Source organism: Apostichopus japonicus, chromosome 18, assembly GCF_037975245.1.
Source record: "Apostichopus japonicus isolate 1M-3 chromosome 18, ASM3797524v1, whole genome shotgun sequence".
Lineage (NCBI taxonomy): Eukaryota > Metazoa > Echinodermata > Holothuroidea > Aspidochirotida > Stichopodidae > Apostichopus > Apostichopus japonicus.
In genome coordinates this window covers 19,731,616-19,754,963 of record NC_092578.1, presented here as the reverse complement: position 1 = coordinate 19,754,963, position 23,348 = coordinate 19,731,616, and the positions used below count along the sequence as shown (strand labels likewise).

The window sequence follows — 23,348 nt, the reverse complement described above, 5'->3', positions numbered from 1 at the left end:
AGGAACAAGCCAGCAGATGTTAATTCTTTTAAGTCTCAATACGTGTTTGCTGATGAATTTTCGAAATAAAACTTCCAAAGCAGATTCAATGTTTCTTATTCTAAATGCACTCTGAACAGGTGGGGTTTCATAGAGAAAGCTGTCACAATCAAAAGAAAGAAATTAATTTTTTGTTGCCCTGATTGGCGTATGATCTGTTGGACGGGGCTTGCAAATTTTGATTGAAGTTTGTAGAATCGACAGACTCTTAAGACAGTTAATAAATCTGGTGAATTTTAGTTAGCTCAAAATGTTTAACGACAGATAACTCAATACAAATAATGAACATTGATATGTAAGTTGCATAGAACAGTGTCATTTTCACTAAGCTTTTAGTGCAGTAAGCTGGAAAGGTTGAAGTTTAAATTTGACTTTAATTTCTACATCCTGAATTTCATGTTACATATGGCTCCTTATAACACAACTGTTGGTAACCACATACCCTTTGTTCAATAGATGACAAGAGACACATTTCATGGAGGTTGAAGTTAAACACCATCTCCAAGTTAATTTAACTCATCATAATTACCCAACAATCTATAGGTAACACAATATGATTGCACACTGATGAAGTAAGATATTCTCGTTATTATCAAGAAATCGTTGGAAGAGCAAACATATATGTTGCCATCATGAGAACTCATTCAGTGCTGTAATCATGCAGGAATTTAGGTCCAAAGCTTGTAGCAACTGAACTATCAAGCCCTTAGTTGTTGGGCAATCCTAACTTATCTTATCTATGATAGAGTTATGTGTAAGCAGATACAGAGAACTTTAATCTGCTAGTTTTAAATGCTAGCAATTGATAGTCAGTTACCTCTACAAGAGTCTCAAGAATATCTGTGTCTTCTTCACTCTCCTCTCCATCGAAGCAGTTGTTCAAGACAGGATCCTGCCAGACACTAGGAGACACAAAATTACCTGTGCACATCCTTGTAGCCCTCGGAGATCCCCCTTAAGAAAACAAATGGTCACATAACTCATGGTCACATGGTTCACATGAGTCACAGTAAATGGTCACATAACTCATGGTCAAATGAGTCACAGTAAATGGTCACATAACTCATGGTCACATGAGTCACAGTAAATGGTCACGTAAGTCATGGTCACATGGTTCACAGTAATTGGTCACAGAACTCATGGTCACATGGTTCACATGAGTCACAGTAAATAGTCGAATAACTCATGGTCACATTAGTCACAGTAAATAGTCACATAACTCATGGGCAAATAGTTTATGGTCACATGATTCACAGTAAATGGGCACATAACTCATGGTCACATGGTTCACATGGTTCATGGTCACATCCATGGGCACATAGTTTATGGTTCGCAGTTTGTTCTATTGATTAGAAATGATACAGCTCAGTCTAAAATTACTGTTTCTGATAGATATACAATGAACACATACAATGTAATGGTCTAAAGTTATAAGGCAAAGGGTTTGTGAAACCACAAACAAGTCATTCTTAGCACAGTTACAGCATCTAGATTAATATGTTTCCTGTTATAAAGAGGGATGGCCAAAAGTATTGCAACAAAATTTTGTTTTGGCAGTCGGTCAATTCAACCTTGACTGGTTACAGCACCTACATTTAGCTGCATATCCATATTCTAGCTATTAACGAAAAGGGATATTATGCAACACTTTCATGCAGATTATCTTTGTGACCTTAATTTGCACATAATTCTGATTGAGCCTAATCAAGTCACGTATGAGAGCTGCTTATTAGTTGGTCATCTTGTGTTTAGAAAGCTACAAACACACATTTAAAAACACCCAAACCCAACAAGACAAGTTGATAGCATATATAGTTTACTTAATTGCCTAGCTAACTATGATTAAAGAACTTAAGTTACCTCAATATGATTGAATGGACCGTGGTCATCATTTAAAAGTGGACTCGCATTTTATAAAATGAGTATTTTCAAGGAAAGCTCAACTAGATTCCAGATTTAATGAAAAGATATAAGTGTTACCTGTGGTAGTATATCCCGGGCACAGCTCCACTGACTGGGCAGTCTGGGATATCTCAGATTTTAGGAATGTTAATTGACCAGCCAAAGTGTTATTAAGACCCTGTGCCGCACAAAATGCTAAAGGAAAAAATAAAGAAATATTTATAGTCTTTATAGTATTAATTGGCACCTGGACTGAGGGCTGGATAAAATATTTTGCTGTAGTCATTCCGATATATATGATTGAGTGTGTGCATTTTTGAGCTTTAAAGCCTAGTCGGTTTATATATAGCCTTGTGAACAGATACTAGATGTACCAACACATAAGTCTATGGTGCTAGCTAGTGTAGGTCAGTACTAATTAACTGCAGATACCACTTGTCATAAAGTTGCACCCTTTGGGAAATGAAATATTACTTGTTTTGTTTTAACACAATTTAACATAATATTAATAGAGAGAGTTGATTGCACAATATATTGGTATTTAGTGTTTCAGTGTTTAAAATTGCACATGTGTGACTTTGGAGATCAAAGAGGATATCAAGGTCAAATTAAATCCCATTTCTTGAGAACTGATTGATGTCAACACTTACAAGTACTTTGGAAGGAAACAGACTGGTTATCAATAGTTATATTGTTCCCAATAGATCCGAGGGGATATTCAACCAAAGTATTCTTTGCCTCCTCCACTGTTGCAGCCATCGCCAGGGTTATTAGTGCTTCAACTACAACACTGCCAGACCTTAACCTTTGAACTGTGACATCAGTAATATCTTCAATATCTGCAGACTCCAAGAGGGATGATGCAATCTAATGGCAAACATAAGAAAGCAAAAAAAAATGTAATATTAAGGATATTTAATGGAAGTTGTGGTCATTTTCTGTAAACCTGCAGCATAAACAATTCAAGTTCTTGGCTGGCTTGAAAAATCAGTTTGATTAGAAATGACAGAGCAGTAATCAATTATAAAGCAAATGAATTGTTTCAAAATTAATAAAATTGACTAGAGACAAATGATCCCTCACTTGGGGACAATAAAATATTCCATGCTGATTACAGCAGCTAGTCTATCTAAATTATGTTGCCCCTGTTTTCAAGTGTTGTTTACTTGAAATTGCCAAATTGAACGTATATTGATGAAAACTTGAAACCAGTACGGAGAGCCAAACGTTCCATAAATGTCGAAAAAGAAAGTGAAGTGTCCAAGTTAATATATATATGTCCAATTCAATATCAACATGTTACAATTCGAATGTTACATGTTATTCAAATGTTACATGTCGAAACAAAATACAATATATATACGTCATTGCGTCTATCAACATGTAAAATTCAACATCAGCATGTCGACAACTTGTAACAGCATGACACGTACTACACTGGTCATGTCAACATTGCTTGCTAGATACAATATTGATGTATATATAAAATAATATAAAATAAAATATAAATATATATAATTTTGGAACATCGGCGCGCGCCAACGTTTTGTTAATGCCCAAAACTGTACGTCAAGATTTATATGAGAATGCCCAAAACTTGTGTCAGCATGTTGAGAGAAGGAAATAAAATATTCAAGCCAAAGGGATCACGTTGATGCCTAATTAGTGCAATTTTTGGGCCCTTTTTTTTATTTACTGCAAATTTATCCTCTACCATGGCCCAGACAACCTCAAGGGTCCATGGCCCACCCATGATTTAATCATGTGCAAAGACACAAGGATAATTCCTGTAGTTGCATTGGACCCTTTATACATTGGAGAAACCAAAAAATACCATCTACGACTTTTATCTCTACCGGGCCCCACACAACAGCCATAAAGGGCCTATGGCCCACACATGATTTGATTATGTTAACATAAAGCAGGATAACTCTTTTAGAGGTGTTGGCTCTATTGAACATTGCGGTATTCAAAAATACCAACGAATTCATTTTTTTACTGTAACGGGGCCCATGCAGCAACCTCAAAGGCACAATTGCCCGCACAGGAATTAATCATGTAAAAATAGACAAAGGTATTTTGTTTCGACATGTTCATATGGAATTGTAACATATATTGTATTGGACATATATATTTATATATTAACTTAGACACTTCACTTTCTTTTTCGACATTTATGGAACGTTTGGCTCTCTGTAAAGTGGGCCAGAAATAACTTGACTGCCATCATTAAGGCATGATGTCACAAGGGCAAATGTTTTGAATATGTCATTTTAATAATATTGGATGAATTTTACATTACAATCTTCCCTGCCTATAGCTAATACTACCAGAATCCCTGAGAGATTGAATATCTTACTAAGTTGGTAATGCTAGCCATACTGAATGCTCCTCTGCACAACTTCATGATTAAACATAGGCTATTGTGTTATATTTCAGTGGTCAAGCCAACTTCACACACAGGAGTGCTGGCAATTAGAGCACTTGTGTCTACAATCATAGGGTGACTGGTCAATTTAATTAGGTGTGCTCAAGGATGAATCCTCATGGCAGTATTTGGGGTAGTTTATGCTATCAAGTAACAATTAGTGATGCTCAAGTGAAGTTGAGGACTGTTTTTCTTCTAGGCAGGCTTGACTGTCAGGGACAATTATGCAGGTAGGGCTTTACATATTATGCAATAGATATACTATTTCACTGTAATGAAGAAACATTATTTTTCCAAATGATTCACTCACTCTGCGGTTGCTATAAAGATAAAATCATAGACACTATGAAGTAAAAAGATTCAAAAACTGACCAGATACAAAAAGAAATTTTCAGCAAAGTTTTCAAAATAATAATTAGTTTTCTCACCAGTTGTCAACTCCTTTATTTCTTGATAATGTTATCTTCATATAGTCTAATGGAGTTATTAATATCCTTCATAGTTATTTATCTGTTGCCATGCCTTGTAATTGATACACCCTTCTGCTCTACAGATACATATATAAAACCATCTGACTGAATTCAACTATGCATTTATTGTCTGCAGGATCATCTGGGGGAGTGAATAAAGATGATTGGCTAGCACATTCTTAATTGACAACATTTTGTATCAAGTAGATATGAATTCTTTTAAATGACAAATATTTGATGTACATTAAAACGTACCCCTTCTTGAACAACACTAATATTGGCACTGAAGAAAGGGCTGGTTGGGTCAGCTATCTCATCAGAATAAACCAGATTGTCAAACCTCATCTCCAGTAGATATGTGTCTCTGTCTTCAGGAGTAACCAAATAAGAGAATGAATTATAACATACAAGACATGATACAACTCAAGTTGCTAGCATAAAGAAGGTATCAAATTAACTAAACTAAAACCTCATTAACATACAGAGCTGTGTAGAGATTTGAATCTTGAACTATGACCCTTTAACATTAAAATCTATTTTTAAATTACCGCATCAAAACAACGGTACTGCTACACCAGCAATTTTAAACATCTCTTCATGCTTGCTATCCTCATTTTTGATCTTATCAACTTATTAAAGTAACATTTCTATATGATTCCTCTAATGAACAGTGAGTACATCACACCTCAGTACCACTCCCTGCTCCACTGAAGCCTAAACCTTGATCTGGAAACTGGTACAGAGTTACAGAGTTAAAGGGTGTGAAGTGTTACAGGCCCCTAAGTAATCCCAATAATTTGTATGATTTTTGCAACAACTAGTTGTATTATAAATCAATATTACAGAATATTATAAATTAATCTAAGAATCATAGTATAGAACTGCCTGGTGTGTGTGCATATCTGGTGTGTGCAGAATATTTGGAAAAGTTGAGAAGCTTCTAGAAGAGTTAGAACATTTGAGAACAATTTAGATCATCTCAAATACAGCACACATTGGAACGTGCTAGAACATTGGAGTGCTGCCAAGGGGACATTCCCTGTGCTATTTTTAGAACACTAGGTGAGGATTTCCTGGAAAGGTGAAGTGACCTTTTGGGTTGGTTGAACTGAACTGGAGCTACTGTAAGATGCTTCTAGAATGGATGGACATTGCAAGATCTTTCTGGACTTGTGAAAAGGCTATATAAGCACCTGATAATTTGAGATCAAGAGTTTTTTAACCATCTTGGCTCCAGGAGTTTAATAGCATCTCGCTCAAGTAAATCCTACAATTCCAGTGTGAGTAAATACTCACTTAGTTTGACAGTAAAGTTATAGCTGTCTTTTTATTAGTGGATTTGCTAAAAATTTACCGGCTTCGAAGTCGCCCATCGTTGTGTAGCCGTCTTCGGTTCTGTGCCAGTCAGCACTACTTATTGTGGCCTCTGAGTTACCCAAGGACGGGAATCCAAGGATAAACAAGCTGCAAGCACAACTTGGACATTCATTAGTAGTCGACCTCCGAAGTGGAAGTCATCAAGTTGGGAGCTGGATTTCTTCAATATTGGACATTCGTCCGTCTACAAGTTTCGCTGGAATATTCGTCAGGACTTTTGTCACTGCGCTCGCGTCGCGGCACACACCAGGTCGTGAGTAAATTATAGTATAACTTATTAAATCTGTTTAAGTGTAAACTGCTTAGATATTGATAAATGATCTGTGTTTGATTTTAATTACCTTGAACACACAATTAAATAAATACTTATTGTTATATTTAAAGTTAAATTTTACAGTGTGCTGTTTAGTCATTTGAGTTGTGAACCCAAGGGGAGGTGTATTCTGGCCTTGATCGAGTTGATCGTAACAGAAGACTCGCGCAAAAAGAAACGTCTAATGCCGGTAATCTGGCCTAGTTTCAAATGAGGTGTAACAGAAGTGTTAGACACCACCATCGATCCCAGAAATTACAAACACAGATTGCTACCATCGGTAATAAGACACTAGTGTACATGCAGTCAGTACATACAGCTGCGGTCAATACCCACAGTACTGTGTACATAGCAGCGTGGACATCTCAGGTCTAGATAAAAGATAACAAGGTATCACGTTGTATTACTGTACTGTCTGCATTATGTAGCGACACGAACAAAACGTCACTTGCAAGCAACGGAAAGTTAACTTTTTCAGATGGCCGCACGTGGTTTGGGCAGAGACTTCAATGCCTTGTACATGTACTCTAGATATATATGTTGGATAATTTGTTTTATATTATTCAATTTCACTTTGGCTTTTGATTAAATATATATTACCTAACAACAAAACTAGTAATGAGTTACTGTCTGCAAAAGAATCTCCATAAGCTCCACCTCCCTGAGCTCTGCAGAAATAAAATCCCTGATCTCTTGCATCAAGGTCAGAGAAGCTTAAGACATTGCCTGTGATGGATGTAGGATTATCTCCATTTAATCCCTTCTTGTACCATTTGATACTAGCTGTATAGTCTCCCTCACAGCTAGTGTGCAAGGAACCACCAGCTGGAGATGCTAACATCTGGTCAGGGTGCACTGTGATGGCTGCAGGCTCTGTAGAATAAACCAGGAGAAAATACTCTACGATAATGTCATTACATTAGCGAAGGTCATCGTTTTACATCTCGACAGGATTAATGCGGAGTGAGAAATAATTGAACTACACTGGCTACTGTATTAAGCAGGCTGTGAATTAAGCTTCCAATAAACTACCATAGATGTACTATGTGATTAAACCAAACATTCAAACAAACTGACCTGGAAATTACTAAACAAGTTTCAAAAGAGCAAGTATAATTAAAAGAATATTGAACAACATTGAGATTCCAACCAATAACGGAATAAAGTTGCAATCCCATTTCACAATGCTAACAATGGAATCCATGCAATAACTTTCATACTGTGTGGAAAACAAATTAGTTTCATGATATGTGATTGTTTGCCAATGCATGCACCCCTCCCCCTACTATCATTACTACACTAGCTTCTGATTGTTTGCCTATGCATATACCCCTCCCCCTACTATCATTACTACTCTAGCTTCTGATTGTTTGCCCATGCGTACACCCCTCCCCCTACTATCAATACTACTCTAGCTTCTGATTGTTTGCCCATGCATACACCGCTCCCCCTATTATCATTACTACTACAGATTCTGATTGTTTGCCAATGCATACACTGCTCCCCCAATCAATACTTTTATACCTTCTGATTGTTTGCCCATGCATACACCCCTCCCCCTACAATCATTACTACTATACCTTCTGATTGTTTGCCCATGCATACACCCCTCCCCCTACTATCAATACTACTATACCTTCTGATTGTTTGCCCATGCATACACCCCTCCCCCTACTATCATTACTACTATTACTACTACTGCCACAATGTTGGTTCTTTCCATCAGGGATCAGACTACACATAGAAATGATATTTGAGTCCAAGGAAATTATAGGTTATCAGTATTTGCCAAAGGTTACCAACAATTGTTTTTGTTCTACAAATACAAATCATTCAAGAGAAAGGGTTAACTTTAATGTGATTAACTTTCTTCTTGTTGTAGGATTTGCTGTGATTGGGTTCAGTAATACAAAAGTGAAAGCATGACCACAGCTGACCATTTTTGGACAATCTATCATATTTTAGGGCTACACAGATGACTTTTAAATTGCATTCTTGAAGGTCACTGTTAATGCAACTTTAGTCTGCCATTTCTTTGAGACTTCAAATCTTGTTTTGAACTTGAAATGAATATTTGATTTGGATTTTATGGGGTTACCTCCTAATGCATTGACAGGGCATTTGCTGATAGCTTCAAGGAGAACCCAAGCCCTCTTTTCTTCAAGCTCTGGAATAAAAAGTTGATTTGGACAGCTGTCTATGGCTTTCCTGAATTCATCCAAACTGCAAGATACATTACACTCGAGGAATCCCACCTCCATAAGAAAGTCTGGTTGGTTATTTCCACCACTTCCATCATAACTATAGTCCGCAAAACCCAGATCTTGGCTCAGTATATTCACAGCTCTTACATCAACAGTCAGTTCAGTTCTGCCCAATATCAATAGAGGGGGTAGTACAGTAACTCTAGCATACCCCTCCGGCTGATTACAGGTAATTCTCTCATACACATTTGTGTGCAACAGGTTTCCAAATCCTCGTTTGAATCTTTCCATCCGGTCTCGGTTAATGGATCTGATTTCAATCTCTAAATCCAAGACTGCAGACCTATTCTGGTCTATTTCTAGTGATGCACAAGGTATTGCAATGTTGTATAGTACTGTCCCATCAGCAGCTGAGATAGTGTCACCAATGAAGTAAACTTCATTTATAACTGAGATACAAGCTTCTACAGATGCAGTATCTGTCAAAGCTGTTTGACACTGAGGAGAATCTGAAATTAAAAACACAGAGGATACAATCATTTAGAATTATTGAAATGGCATTGCATGAATTGGTATGGTTATTATAAAACTTACTGGTTTATATATTTACGAGTGACCCACTTACCTGTCTCCCCACAACCTAAGCACCGCATTCTACCGTGTCTAGTATGCCCTGGTAATCTTTTAACACTGTACAACCTCACTGACCCTAGTGACCTCCTTCATTTTGAGACCACTTCTTCCCAAAGTGGCCCCTGTTGCGACCTCGGGGAGGGTGGCGGGTAAACCCTGCCACCCGCCGAGCTCGCCGAGAAGGAAAAATCTTACACTAACAAAGACTGCTGACGCCTCCAGGCGGAGGGTGGAACCCACCCCGAACAGTCGGGGTGGGGTCCGCCCTCCGTCACCCCGTAGGCGTGCCTCCCCCTACACTTACAGAGGCCTAATTGAACAAGGGGACGAGGCCCATACTACCTTAGATGGTAAAGAGTGACCTGGTATACCAAACTAAGGAAACAACACTCACCGATAGACAAGTAGCCGCAGGCGACTCAGGGGGTGGCGATGTCTATCGACGAGAACGCGAGGAGTCATGAGTCAGGTCGAACGACCGCGCTCCCCCGTCCGGCTGCGTCCCACCTCCCTCGGGGGAGGGTGGCGGGAAATGGAGACAGGTAAGTGGGTCACTCGTAAATATATAAACCAGTAAGTTTTATAATATTTACTTCGTTCCCCACTTACCTGTCTCCCCACAACCTAAGTGGCACTGCCCGATGGTGGGAGGCCCGAGGGGTGGGACCCCCGGAGCTCGTATCATCGAGCGACCAAAGCCAAACCGGCCTGTGATATGTCCGATAAGTAGCAGGCGACAAAGCGATTGGAGTCTTCCACGCCGTCGTCTTGCAGATGTCCACTATCGGAAAGCCTGCGAACAGGGCTGTAGAAGCAGTGAAACCCCTGCTGTTGTGAGCCATGGATCTGCCTGGACCTGTAGCCAGAGGGCGGATGGTTTCCACCAAACAGCGGGACAAGGTATCCTCCCAGGCTGCTGAGTGGGGCACTCGAAGGAGGAAGAACAGAGATGTCGAAGTACCCAAGAGATCTTGTGTTCTGTTGAGGTACCACTTCAGTGCCCTAATGGGAAACCATACTGTAGTCTGTCCTCGGGGGTCAAAGAGGTCTTGATCTCTGGGAAGATGATGTCTCCTGGTAGGAGAGCCCAAACCTGGTTCTAGCGAAGAAGAAGGGGTCGAGAACTATCAGCACCCCACAAACCGTAGGACTGAAGGCACCTTAGTCAAGGCGTGTCGTTGTTGCCTGGCGTGGAGCCGTAGAGGAAGCCCCTGATGGAAGGCGGCAATAGCCGAACGATAGTTCTTGATTGTCGAAACCCTGCCTCCCTTCTTGGAACAGTGTGAGTAAGGAGTCGGCGATCAAGGTTAGAAAGGCCATGGTAGGCAGTGTCTGTCTCGTTCGGCATACTCCGAATCTCCGTAGCAGAAAACGTAAGTCGCCACGGTTGTTCTCACTCTGGCGGCCAAAGTCCTTTCTGTCTAAGGGAACACCAGACAATTTCCAGGCATCTAATTGTAGGATCTTGCTGTCCGGGTGAGCCAGCGCCCCCTGTCTATGGGACAACCGACTGTGGTTTGTCCGGCAGGAACGCCGGCTCGTCCGCGAGGAGCTGGAGAACTTTTGCCCGAACCAGGGTCAGCGGGGCCTCTATGATGGCTGATCATGCAAAGAGGGGGAAGATGTAAGCTTCCGGTCCGTTTCGCGACAGGGACCTGGCGTTATGTGGAAGGCCTGAGGGTGGGACCGCCTGAAACAAAGATGAGCCGCCCATTGTTGCCCTGTGGAAAAACCTTCCTTCATGTTCGTTGCGAAAGGGTCCACTCGCCGGGGTGGAGCTGTCCCCTGGGCATAGCATCGAAGTAAATAAAGCAATATTTTGTGTTGCAGTTATACAAAATATATACCATATTATATATCTATATACCAAGATACATATTAGAAAGTTAACCTAAAAACCTACAAACTGACAAGATGAAATTATATATCAACTTGGATTAAGCAGAAACAATAAATTCATTATTTAAAAGTTGTCGTAAACTTTCTCTCTATCATAGCTAGTGAAAAGCTTGTAACTTCAAAGAGGGATCATAATATTTTTAACAAACATATTCAGAGGCAGACTGCAAAGAGAGAAAGATGGGGGGGGGATAAATAAATTTTCAAAAACATCTTTAGACAATTCAATAAGTAATATGTTATAGTTATAATTTGGAGTATCAAAATGTTTGTGTAACCATATACATCTCTTATTTACATTGAAGGGTGTGGAAATATGAGATTAATATCATATCTTAGTGAAAAATTTGAAGGTTATTGAATATTTGAGTAATATATGACTGACTGCAATGTTGCAGGTTGACACAAAATCACAACCTAATAAATACAGAAAGAAAAGACAACCAGCTCTTAATAATGGCATATATTTATCTGGCCATCTCCATTATTTCTCTTTTTTAAATTGAAATTGTTTTTGGCTACATGTTTGCATAAACATGAAAGTAATTTTTTGTTCACTTTCAGATATTATAAATTAAAGAGGTGAATTCTCTCTTTTTGCTTTTGTGTTGTTACATGGTATATGAAGGTATGTGGCAAGTATATAATAGATTTGTAGAAAAGACATGTGATCCAGTTTGTATAACCTTTGACCTTTCTCCATCTGACTGGAATCCTGAAACAGTTCATTGATACTAACCTATGAGGCTCACTTGTACTGTTTTCTCTTGAAATAAACTTCCTTGGGATGCCCTGCATGTAACCCTTCAGAAAGATGAGAATTTAAAAAAAGAGAAGGTTGTTAACTGACATAGACACTGTATTCATGGTACTATATACAGGTATGTAAAAACCTAAAATAAAATATGACAGCAGTTATTGTTCAGAAAATCCTTATAAAAGAGTATCTGTACAATATGCAATTGATGTAGGAAGGAGGATGAGAAGATGCAGAATGACAGTGTGAAGGAATCTGTAATGCTGAGGTTTCAAATATTTACACATTTACTTGAATTCAATTACAAAATATTTCATCAATATCACATATATGAGAACTATAGATCAAAGGTCATGAATATGCAATGTTTTGTAATTTAGATATTTTGTTTCCTTTTTTTCCAAAACCGACTTTGTATTAATATCTGCTGATGAACAAACTGACTCATTCTTCGCTTGCATTTTACTCCCCATACACAAATCCAATCCTATCAAAACTTGTAATAAACAAGAAACATATCTTTGCATTTCAGGGATCTGGACTATTTTCTAACAAAATGACACAGTTGGTTGGTAAACAGACCATTTGTCATAGCTACATCCTAATATTTTTAATTTGAGATTTTGAGGGATAAGATCACACTAAATATGGTATATACTCACATGTTACCTTCAGCAACATTAAACATATGTTTGCCCAATTCAAGCAAAAACATGGAGCGGGATCCCAGTATGTTCAACGTGCATGCCTGCCTTTTAGCATATCTACCAAATTTAGACCCATAGGTGAATTATGTAACCAGAAAGACACTCATTTGCCTAGCTAAGCTGTTAGCATATCAAACTCATGAGAAACAACTGCTCCAGTATCAGATGTACGTGACACATCACAGCTTTTATCTTTCTCAAAAACTCACCGTGTAAATGTTTCTGAACTTGAAAGTTGTATCACTATGAACGATGCTCCGGCAGCGAGAAATTGCTGGGGAATTGATTCCAAGCTGCTGTCTTCCAGCCAGGTGATATTCGGTGTGGGATACCCTTCGGCCACACAAATGACTACATAAGGATATCCAGGGGTCACTGATGCATTCTGGGACAGGAAGGTAATCCTAGGCGCTTCTGTATATAGTGAAAAACACCATGATAGATATGAAGGATGGATACAGTCAATAAATAAAACTTATTTAGTTCTCTTAAAGTATGCTGCTATAATTCTACACAATCACTGATGCATTCTGGGACAGGAAGGTAATCCTAGGTGCTTCTGTATAGTGAAAAACACCATGACAGATATGAAGGATGGATACAGTCAATAAATAAAACTTATATAACTATTGAAGTATGCTGCTATAATTCTACACAATGCATATTAGTTCCTTTTAAAGTGTTTATTTATTTTATTTTATTAATGATTTTAATTCTCATTTCGGTCTTCTTTCAACTGCATGTTAATGAATTGTAGATGATTATTTGGATGATGAATAGGCAATGGATGGTCAATAATTCTCTAAGATCAGTGGCGGAGCGTCCATACAGTCAGGGGGCGGATGCCCCCTCCCCTTGACGGACTCAAATGGACTGCTGGCGCCCCTTTCAGCTCATCTTTACCACTTTTTACTTATTTGCGGTTATTGACTTTTTTATTGCACTCTCATCTTCCTATTGACATTTGTTACATTTTGTTGGTGTAATTTGGCGATGACACCTATTTATTCTTCGTTTATCTGCAAATTAGCCAGGCCCGGAAAGGGTCATTTCCGGCGATCAAGGGAGTATCTTTACTCAAAAATTTTCTGTACCCTACGCCCCAACCTGTGGTGGCGCTCTGCTTAGATAGTGTCGGAAGCGCCCCTGCAGACCATTCTCGTCCCCCTGACCAATATCCCTAGCTCCCCCACTGTCTAAGATCACTGACTTCCGCAAAATATCTCTTCAAAGTTTTGTCCTGACAATTAACTTTCAAGGCTGATTATAAACTGCAGTATTAAGAGATACATAATTTTTAAAGCTTAGCTCGTCATTATTAAGGTTTGCAATGAAGGAAGTAACATCTATGACAATGAAAAGATGATATCACTACAACAAAGTTGCCTTTCTCATCATTCCTGGCTATACTAGAGAGTTGTTCTGCACTTTTTCTGTGAAGGAAGTTTCCGGTTACTGTCAGAAGTGCACACAGGATTTCCTGATCTGCAAAGATGTGCATGATCTATAACCCAGACCTTTTGATAATAAATGTATGTTTTGTTTACAATACAACTTTCTTCTAAGCATGGAGGAAATACTATATAAATTGCAGATTATTTCAGGCCTGTATGTTTGAGTTCCAAACTTTGAGGCATCCGCACTTTACCATATTGTACATATTGCCAACAATTTGAGTCAAACTAGTTATGGGTTCATATGATCAGCAATCAAGTAAGGTATTGCATGAGTATAGATTCTTCAGTAGCCCATACATAAATATAGCTATACCCTTTGGCCACTTTTGTGGGCAGCTCATAAATGTTGAATGTTAAATGTTGAATGTAAATTTTTTTCAATAAATACAAAATGGTGAGCAGTGTTATCATAGGCATGTCAGGTACGTTTTTTCACTCTATATATTTATCGTTCCTCATAAACCTTAATACAAATATATATAAACTGATGAACCAGCTGAGAAAAATTATACATTATACATTTATTTATTTTTTATTCATATTCCTGCTTGCAGGAGGAAATACATACATACATACTTACATAGGCTACATATGTACCACAAAGTTTTGTCTGTAACCTAGCTATCTTAAAGATTTTTTATTTCATGGCTGCATTATTGAACTTTGCACTTGTCATGATCAATTTTGAGTGGAATTTCTTCAAGGAATGCCTTTGTGCCTAAATTTCAAATAAAAGTAGCCTATATAGTATTTTTATGGGATTGTGTTTGATGGCAAACACTTGCAAGGTCTCCACAAGAACATACAACAAACTTTAATAGTTGACCTTCGTGAATCCAAAGTAGTAGGAAGCCAACAAAAGCTCTTTTGAAACCACTTCCATGTGTTCGACGATCAAAAATGAACACTAGATTTTATATTGAGCCTATTCTTTTGGATATTAATATGACCAGAGAATTATAAGGCAGGCATGTCATTGTCAATTGCACCCATTTCTGCTCCTATAGGACTGCCATTTAACATCCTATTTTAGTTGTAATATGGGGAAAAGAGGGCAAAGAATGTGAATGATCTAAAGCTGATGGGAATTAAGAGGTGAAGCCCCCTAAAACCTTGCAGGTTTGATCATTACCAGAACATATCAGTTTTAAGTTAGTGGAATTTTTGGCAGTTTAATGTATTTACTATTAAAAAAACAAACAATGGCATTATGCTGTCTACATATGTTGGACAAGGCAAATTCCATTTTAAAAATTGAGCCACTTCGTGGACTTTTCGTGTCCACGTATTGTTTGAGCAATATTTGCGACCACTCATAGGTACTGATCACACATATAAGATAGACGTATAAGATAGTGATTTCAAATTGGGTAATTAAGAAGACTTCATGTATTTTGTGTTTCACAGAAAAGTTTGATAGGTATATTTTCATTGCAAAGCTTTTAATAGCAATTGTATTTTAGAGTAGTTGTATCATACACTAGTGAAGCAGTTGACACAAACATTAATAAAACTTAATGCAACACAGATATGTAGTCCATACTCTTGACATGAAATTAGCATAATTTCTACAGGTGGTTATGTCCACAACCATATAAAAGACAGGCTGTAATATATAACTTACAATGCACATTTTAATGCAAAGTGGTCATAAACATCCCCAATTTGTGTTGTCAAGTTTCTAACTCACTTTCAAGAAGGTTAAGTTTGTTTCTCTATCATTGTATTTCACACCGCCAAGATGTTAAACCAAACTGCTGATGGTACTTCCAGAAGTTATGTTGTAGAAAAAACAAACTTTTTTAAAACTTATATCTGGAGCTGCATATTTTAAGCATTTTCATTCCTGGTCTTGCACAAGAGGCAATATTAATTCTCTGTTATCAATTGGGATTATATAAATTAATTTGGTAGGTTTCAGTATGGTTATTTAAAAATTAACTTTCACTGCCTTGTAATTGTTTTAATATTGAACAAGCCAACTTAAAAGAAAAGTTATGTTTTGAGTTTCATAATATAAATATTTTCATTTCTGGTCTCTGGAAAGTGACAGTTCATGCTGGGTCTTAATGTCAGCTACTCTAGGTAACAGGTCATGAGTGCAAAGTTACTTGGCACTAAGGGATATATAAGGGATATATTTCCATTTTATCAGTGTTGTCTTAGACTCTGACATCACAGGGGTGAGCCAAAACTGCACTCTAGAAGGAACTCCAGCCAGAATAAGTAGACTGCTTCAAAACCTTGTATTGCATCCAATATATTCTGCATTGCCCCCAATATGATCGACTGCCAATTTTCTTAGATTTCTTGTACTGATATCCTGATGGCATAGTTCCTCAAAGAGACTTTTAATCTTCCTTATCAAGATTGAATACATACTATAATGAGATTGGAACAATCGTCTCTATGGGCATACGCATGATTTCCTTTGGGAATGTTTGAATGTGTACCTCCGCGTGCGCAGCATGTCTCGTGTACGTAGTGTAAGGGGGTTCTGAGGATCGTACATTTCCCCTCAGAGCCTGGAGATTTTTCAAACATGAAAACCCCCATGGAGCCACTTGGTGCACAATTTTTACACTTTTGTGAAAAGAAAAACATGTAAAAACTTGGATACATTGCAATTTACTTGTCGGGGGGTGGGGGGGAGGCTGTGTGCATGTCATAAGTCAAAAACTGGAAATTGTAGAAATGATAACAGCTACTTGTTGCCATTCCTCACCATCAGAGAGCTCTTAATTAGGCTAGTCAACTTAACTAAAAAATATATTTCTCCCTCGATTCAAGCTCACTGAGATCAAGATGTAATTCACACTCATGTTTTTGACTTAAGAAAAAGTGGAGGTATTCTGTAGGTATTTCAAACTTCAACTGCCTTGAATTTCTTATTATGACTTTTGTTTTTTTGTTTCAACAAAATCAGAAAGGTTGTTTGCATGGTCTGTCTGCCTTCCTTTGTTTTACTTTTGCATGGTATGCTTGCATTTTTCTTAGAGGAAGCAATATAATTTTGTTTGCAATTTAGACAGGACCTACTTTAATGTTTGGTTTCTTGTGTTTTGTGTGTGTATGGTATTTATAACATAGTATCGTTTCATGAGCCCAATATTGTGCATAGCAATCCTCGGAAAAAATTTCAATGAGTCAACCTGCCACTTTGGGAAATTCTTGCCACATCGAAAAATCCACTCTCCATTTACGACTTAGGAGAAAATTGACATGCGGAATATTGCTCAATATTTCTGCAATCGATACCATCAACCAAGCTCATTGCATTCAAAGCCTATCCTTCGTCTAGATGGTCTTAGAATGATGGCAGTGAAGTTCTGTTTATGTTGAATAAAGTGTGGAATCCATTATCAACAATATGTGCAATTTCCCTGTTATCTCAGTTAGGACCAAACCATCGATCGCAGTTACGACTGGTCACTATTCACAGACTGAAGTTTGAAACTTTAGGAATATATAAAAAGAAAATACCAAAACACATTTCCTTCAATCCCTAAAATTAATCAAACATCATGTTATTGTGGTTGTCATTTTGATAACAAGCAACGTATGAAGACTATTTTTCACTAATTATAAACCACTTACTAGTGAAAGAACTTTTTTTGCGGAACTGAGTGCACAGGAGACACTACAAGTTTCTTTTGGAAAATTTCTGCCTTAGCAGGCTAAGATGTAATTTCAGATGATTTTATTGGCTAACAGTCTGCTTAAAACCATTTTGTACATTATTCACAGAGGGATGAGGAGGAGTTACAAAGGTCGCTGCTCCAGACCTCACGAGTGAAATTATTTCACCTAACATCTTACGTCTCAGACATTCTACTATCCTTTTAAAAAAATGGGTCCAACATATAGTGGCCTCATCCCTTGAAATTCGAGGAAGGACCAAGTTCACCACACCTTCCTCCAACACGATCCTGGACAAGTGTGAATTAAGTCCATTTATAAATTTGCAACATTTCTGTCATTCTAACAAATTCATGTTAGATATATAAACTATTAAATGCACTTTCAGCACATCATTCGCACATCATTTGTGGTGAGGTGATTCAATTTCGGTTGGTAGTAGTCCAACAGAAGGTATTCAATCAAAGGGTCAATGATTCACCCTTAATGTCCAGATCTTGGTTAGAATTAGTCAAATCTCTACAATTATAGCTTTTCCATTAGTTTTATGAAGATATAACTTTGTCCACTCAAAATGAGGGTTTTAAGTAGACATATACCGTCCCTTAGAAATGACTTAATATACAAAGACCCCCTATCATACACAATTTATATAAAATACGCTAATGGGACACCAATCAAGGCCCAAAAAGTGTAATTCTCTAACGGACTATGTAGTAAAAAAGACAGATGAAGGAATGGCAAAGGGGTTCCGTAGAAGTGTGCCTTGGCATTCATTTACTCAATTACACGTGTTTTTACAGATATATATATACAACTTTTGTCCACCAAATGTTAACTTTTAACAGATGTCGACCAAAGGCAGGATTTAATGGTATATATAGAAATATAAAGATAGATATATATATCTATATCTATATACATGTGTATCAATATATATACGTATAGATATATTTATCTATCTTTATATTTGTATATATACATTTATATAGAATACATGTTCTGCTCATATTACTATCATATAAATTTAGTTTCCCTCACTGTCTGGTTGTACTAGAATATGACTCTATCTTCAAGCATGTTCACAAGTAGAGCTCGAAATCGCAGTTTTATGGGTATTGACTTTCCAGCAGTAAGCATTATTTATTTGTCCTCATCAAGTACCATGGGAGTACTAATGCAACTTTTGGACTGTGTACAAGCTCAAAACTGAATACTAATGTACTTTTCTAAAGTATATCCCTTTGAATTCAACATATTACACACTATTATATTACACAATAGAACTCCGTGTATAGTGTCAGGTAGAGTGAATTGTTAAATATGGATCTCGCCCAACTTGGGGTTGTTGTCTAAGTTGGCTTTGTGATTCATTTTCACTTTTTCAGACTTTGATCGAATTGAACTTCACAGAAAAGCATAGGGTTCTTGTACTCATTAAGACAGAGACCAAAAATCCATAGTAGCTAAGGAACTTCAAGGAACGTTATAGCATCAATTAAATATAATCCATAATATTACACTACAACAGCCTACATGAACAGTATTGAATATACAATAATAATAGCAACCACTGCATACATATTTTTCAATAGGAAATTATAGCAATTAGTAATAGTATACAAGCATTTGTTCTGAAAAAAAAAATCAGCTAAAAATGACCTCCTTAATAGACCATGCAAGATAAATGCAGTCATGTACAGAAACAATAAAGCATACATTGCTTTGAGTTATTTGCATATATACCATACAAAATGCAAAGTGGTCAACAATAATTTTGTACTTATTTTATCAATATTTAATAATATTTCTGTCACTATAAAGAACCTTCACTGAAATCAATGTAAACTGAATATGTCTGTATTTACCGGGACACTGCAATTCATCCTCCCCATCACCGCAGTTGTCATGGTTATCACATATAGCTGCCAATGGGATGCACAGACCTGTTGTGTTACATCTGACTCCTGGACCAGATAGGCCGGCTGGCTCACAGACTAACATTAAATGAAACATAAATAAATGTTATTGTAAATTTGACATAAATGTACGGGATTATGCCTTACAGTATATTTCTTACAGCAAAACTTTTGTACTTTTATAACTACAAAAGGGAAAAAATGGACAAATGTAACAAATGAAAAAGTAGAAAAGGGAGATCAAAAGTGGGAGAAATGAAGGAAAGGAATGACAAAAGCAGGCACATGTTATTCATGTTCATTCTGGACTTGAAACAGATCCATTAAATGAAGAAAAATGAATATAATAATAAATTGGGTGCAAATTTCCCAAATTTGTTGGCATTGATAATCAAGATAGGATATATATGCACACTTTCACTGCAGCTTTCATTGTGAGAACCAGCCTTTACAAAGCAAACCAACACAGTTAGGAATAAACAGTTTAACAAAATGGACTAGAAAGTAAGAGTAGTAGGATGACTGGACAATTGCTAGACAAGTAATGACCATGTAATTGCAAATAAAGTTCCTCATTTTTTAATGCCCTACAGAATAACAAGATTCATTAGCCACCGTGTTTTTATGCGTAAACATCATAAATTTGTAAGCAAACTTTACTCTGGGCCATTGCTCTGTAGTTAATGTGTTTGGAAATGAAATGGAAAAAATACAAAGTTTGATCAGATTCTGTTTTTAATAATTGCAATGCAATCTCTCATGAGGGAGCCAACATTTTACGCAAACAATTAACTACTTTCCAGCAAAAGTTATAAATGGATCCTCTGTGCATTTCTCATTACCAAATTCCAGTATTGGAATGGTTCTCAACAAATTGAATAAATTTTTAACTACAGTTTTAACAATTTATCAAGAACATGCATGGCACATTATTGTTTGTATTTTCAACAAATGCTTCTGCTAAAATGAAAAATATTGGCACTGCTTACTTACAAAAACAAAAAGAATATTTTGGTACATTTTCATTACCAAAAGGCTCTTCTAGATCAACAAAATTCTTCACGCCTTCAGGGGCTTTTTCAGCAATGGGTTAATTTAGCCTAAGGGAGGCTAATTTGAATGACTCAAGGTCAAAATTAGTATGAAATTTTATCTCTTATCTTTTTCTTCATTTAATTGTGACTTACAAATAATTTTAATAAACATCATGACAATATGAATAAAGAGGTGCACTTACATACATTGACTACTGTTGGTGTCGTTACTGTTCTCTGAGAGATCTGAGTCACTGAAGTATGGACCAGTACAGCAATCAATATCAAGAACCGCAGTGGAAAATCCATACCGACACTTAGGACTGAATGAACCTGAGATGATGTCTACTATACCATATATGTTAAATTACCTTGTAATCACTCTCTGTAATATAGAAGAAGGTTTCCACAAATAACACTGAATTGTAAATCAGCTATCCTGAATTGAAACCAAACAAGATATTTGCCAGTGCATAATGATTATACATGGCAATTTTCTTTTAATAATTCTTGGAACAATTAAGGGAAGCCTCACATTAGGGAAACAGTCCCCTTACACCGAAGGTGCAAAATTTGAACTTGAATTGTTGCATAGTGGCAGGGGCGTAGCGAGCGGGGGGTGTGGGGGGTGTCACACCCCCCCAATAATTTGGTCGCTGTCGGCAAATTTGGGGTCTGTCGGCAAAAGGAGAAAAGGTGAAGAGAGCGGAAGGGGAAGGAAAGCTGAATAGAGAAAAGGAGAACGGGAGCTTCTTCCGTGCCAAATTTGACTTAAAATATGCACCAGATTGCATCTAAGGACGTTTCAAAACTAAAAATTTTCCAAAGGGGAGGGGTAGACCCCCTACCCTTAGACCCCTCCCCCATTTCAATCACCACTTCCAGATCCGTCGGCAAATCAAATTTGACTTAAAATATGCACCAGATTGCATCTAAGGACGTTTCAAAACTAAAAAATTTCCAAAGGGGAGGGGGAACCCCCTCCCCTTAGACCCCTCCCCCATTTCAGTCACCACTTCCAGATCCGTCGGCAAATCAAATTATCCACACCCCCCCCCCCCAACAAAAACCCCTTCGCTACGCCCCTGCATAGTGGCTGCTTATCTGGCTATACCACACATGGTTGAGCAGGTTTTGCAAGATCAGAATGACCACAAGATCGCTTATGCGAACTAATTTAATTAAACCAAAGTTTCACAGGACATAAGGATTATATGCACTTCAATGAGCAATCAAGACAGTATAGAGTGTATATAGCTGAAATGGTATTGAGTCTATTGACTTCTTAATATGTACTGTGTTGAGTGGAAGACTTGTATTTAAAACTCACCTTTGTACATGTCAAGACCTCAACTATCTTAAGAAGTTGTAACTATGTTTCTATAACACAGATTTAGGATGAGAGAAAAGTTGCTACATTGCTTATATAAAGGCAGTTAAACACAAGGTTGATGTGTAAGCTTTATGCCTGGCAAATACATAGCTGAAGGGCAAAATTATATTCTCTATGTTATTGCGAGTCCATGATGCATGTGAACTGGATGGAAAACTATTTGAGATTAACTGAAAGTCTTCTACTGTGTTTCAATTTCATGTCGTATAGGCACACCAATCCTTTCACCAAAGAGTGATTACAATGATAACTTTTGCATTATGAATCTTATTTGCTGTTTTTTTACAATATATATATTTTTTTATATTGCTTCCTGACTTTGTTCAGCTATTACATTATATCAGCTCTTGGGTACTGAAAGTTTCAACGCGCATGTTGAAATAACTAGCATAGTGTTGGTTTCCAAAACTTTCCAGTTATTATTTGCAAGCCCAATTTTTGATAATTCTTTTATTTCCATTTTTTTTGTAGTTGTCTCCACTTTACAGCTTTAATTGTTTTGTATCTGTACATTTAATTGTTTTTGTATTGCTATGTTTTACTTTTTATGTATAACGTTGAATGTAAAAAGCAGGGCCTTATTGGAAACCAGCTTTTGCTGAATAAGCAACCCTGGATAAAAATGCGAATAAATAAAAAATAAAAAATGTCGGGCATTCGGGCCCTCCATACACTCGCTCAGCGCCCGCAACACAATTTCATAATCTAAGGTACCTCCCACCGACCATCCTATTGATATTATGTGCTATTCGCCTCATAAGAATAGGAGGATGCTGTTAGCATTGAATGTTATTTTAAGGGCATCCGTAGATACAAATTGGCACCCGTGATCAAATCTCCGTATATTTATTTAACTCGGTTAGCGTAAAGCTAACTTCTCCCGAGGACCTGAAGTATCATAACCAATAGTGAAATGAAAAATATAATAATATACAATAATAATAAGAACATTAATATAAGAAAATGAATAATGACTGGGAGTCATTTTTCCAAGAACAGGAGCCATTTCTGAAATCACGTAAAGGTTGCCACATATTCCAAACTATACTATAGTATTAGCGCATGAAAAGAAGAACGATAGCCGCCCGTTTTTTCCCTTCAGATCTCAGTACGAGAAACATGTATTTTATTTGTATAATAGAACAACTTTCGTTAATATTTTCCTACCCTAGCTATA

General features: G+C 37.3%; 1 protein-coding gene across 1 annotated transcript in view; it reads right to left on the bottom strand.

Moving 5' to 3' along the window:
* LOC139959022 (uncharacterized) overlaps positions 1–23,348 on the bottom strand; it is a 35,301-nt gene that overhangs the window by 9,202 nt on the left and 2,751 nt on the right. Inside the window, exons 2-11 of the mRNA XM_071956534.1 lie at positions 20,982–21,163; positions 19,694–19,822; positions 12,939–13,143; positions 12,005–12,069; positions 8,628–9,242; positions 7,130–7,402; positions 5,095–5,207; positions 2,592–2,808; positions 2,020–2,136; positions 857–993 (exon numbers count right to left, since the gene is read on the bottom strand). Coding sequence (XP_071812635.1) covers positions 857–993; positions 2,020–2,136; positions 2,592–2,808; positions 5,095–5,207; positions 7,130–7,402; positions 8,628–9,242; positions 12,005–12,069; positions 12,939–13,143; positions 19,694–19,822; positions 20,982–21,087 — 1,977 coding nt within the window. The 5' untranslated portion in view covers positions 21,088–21,163. The remainder of the gene's footprint in view (positions 1–856; positions 994–2,019; positions 2,137–2,591; positions 2,809–5,094; positions 5,208–7,129; positions 7,403–8,627; positions 9,243–12,004; positions 12,070–12,938; positions 13,144–19,693; positions 19,823–20,981; positions 21,164–23,348) is intronic.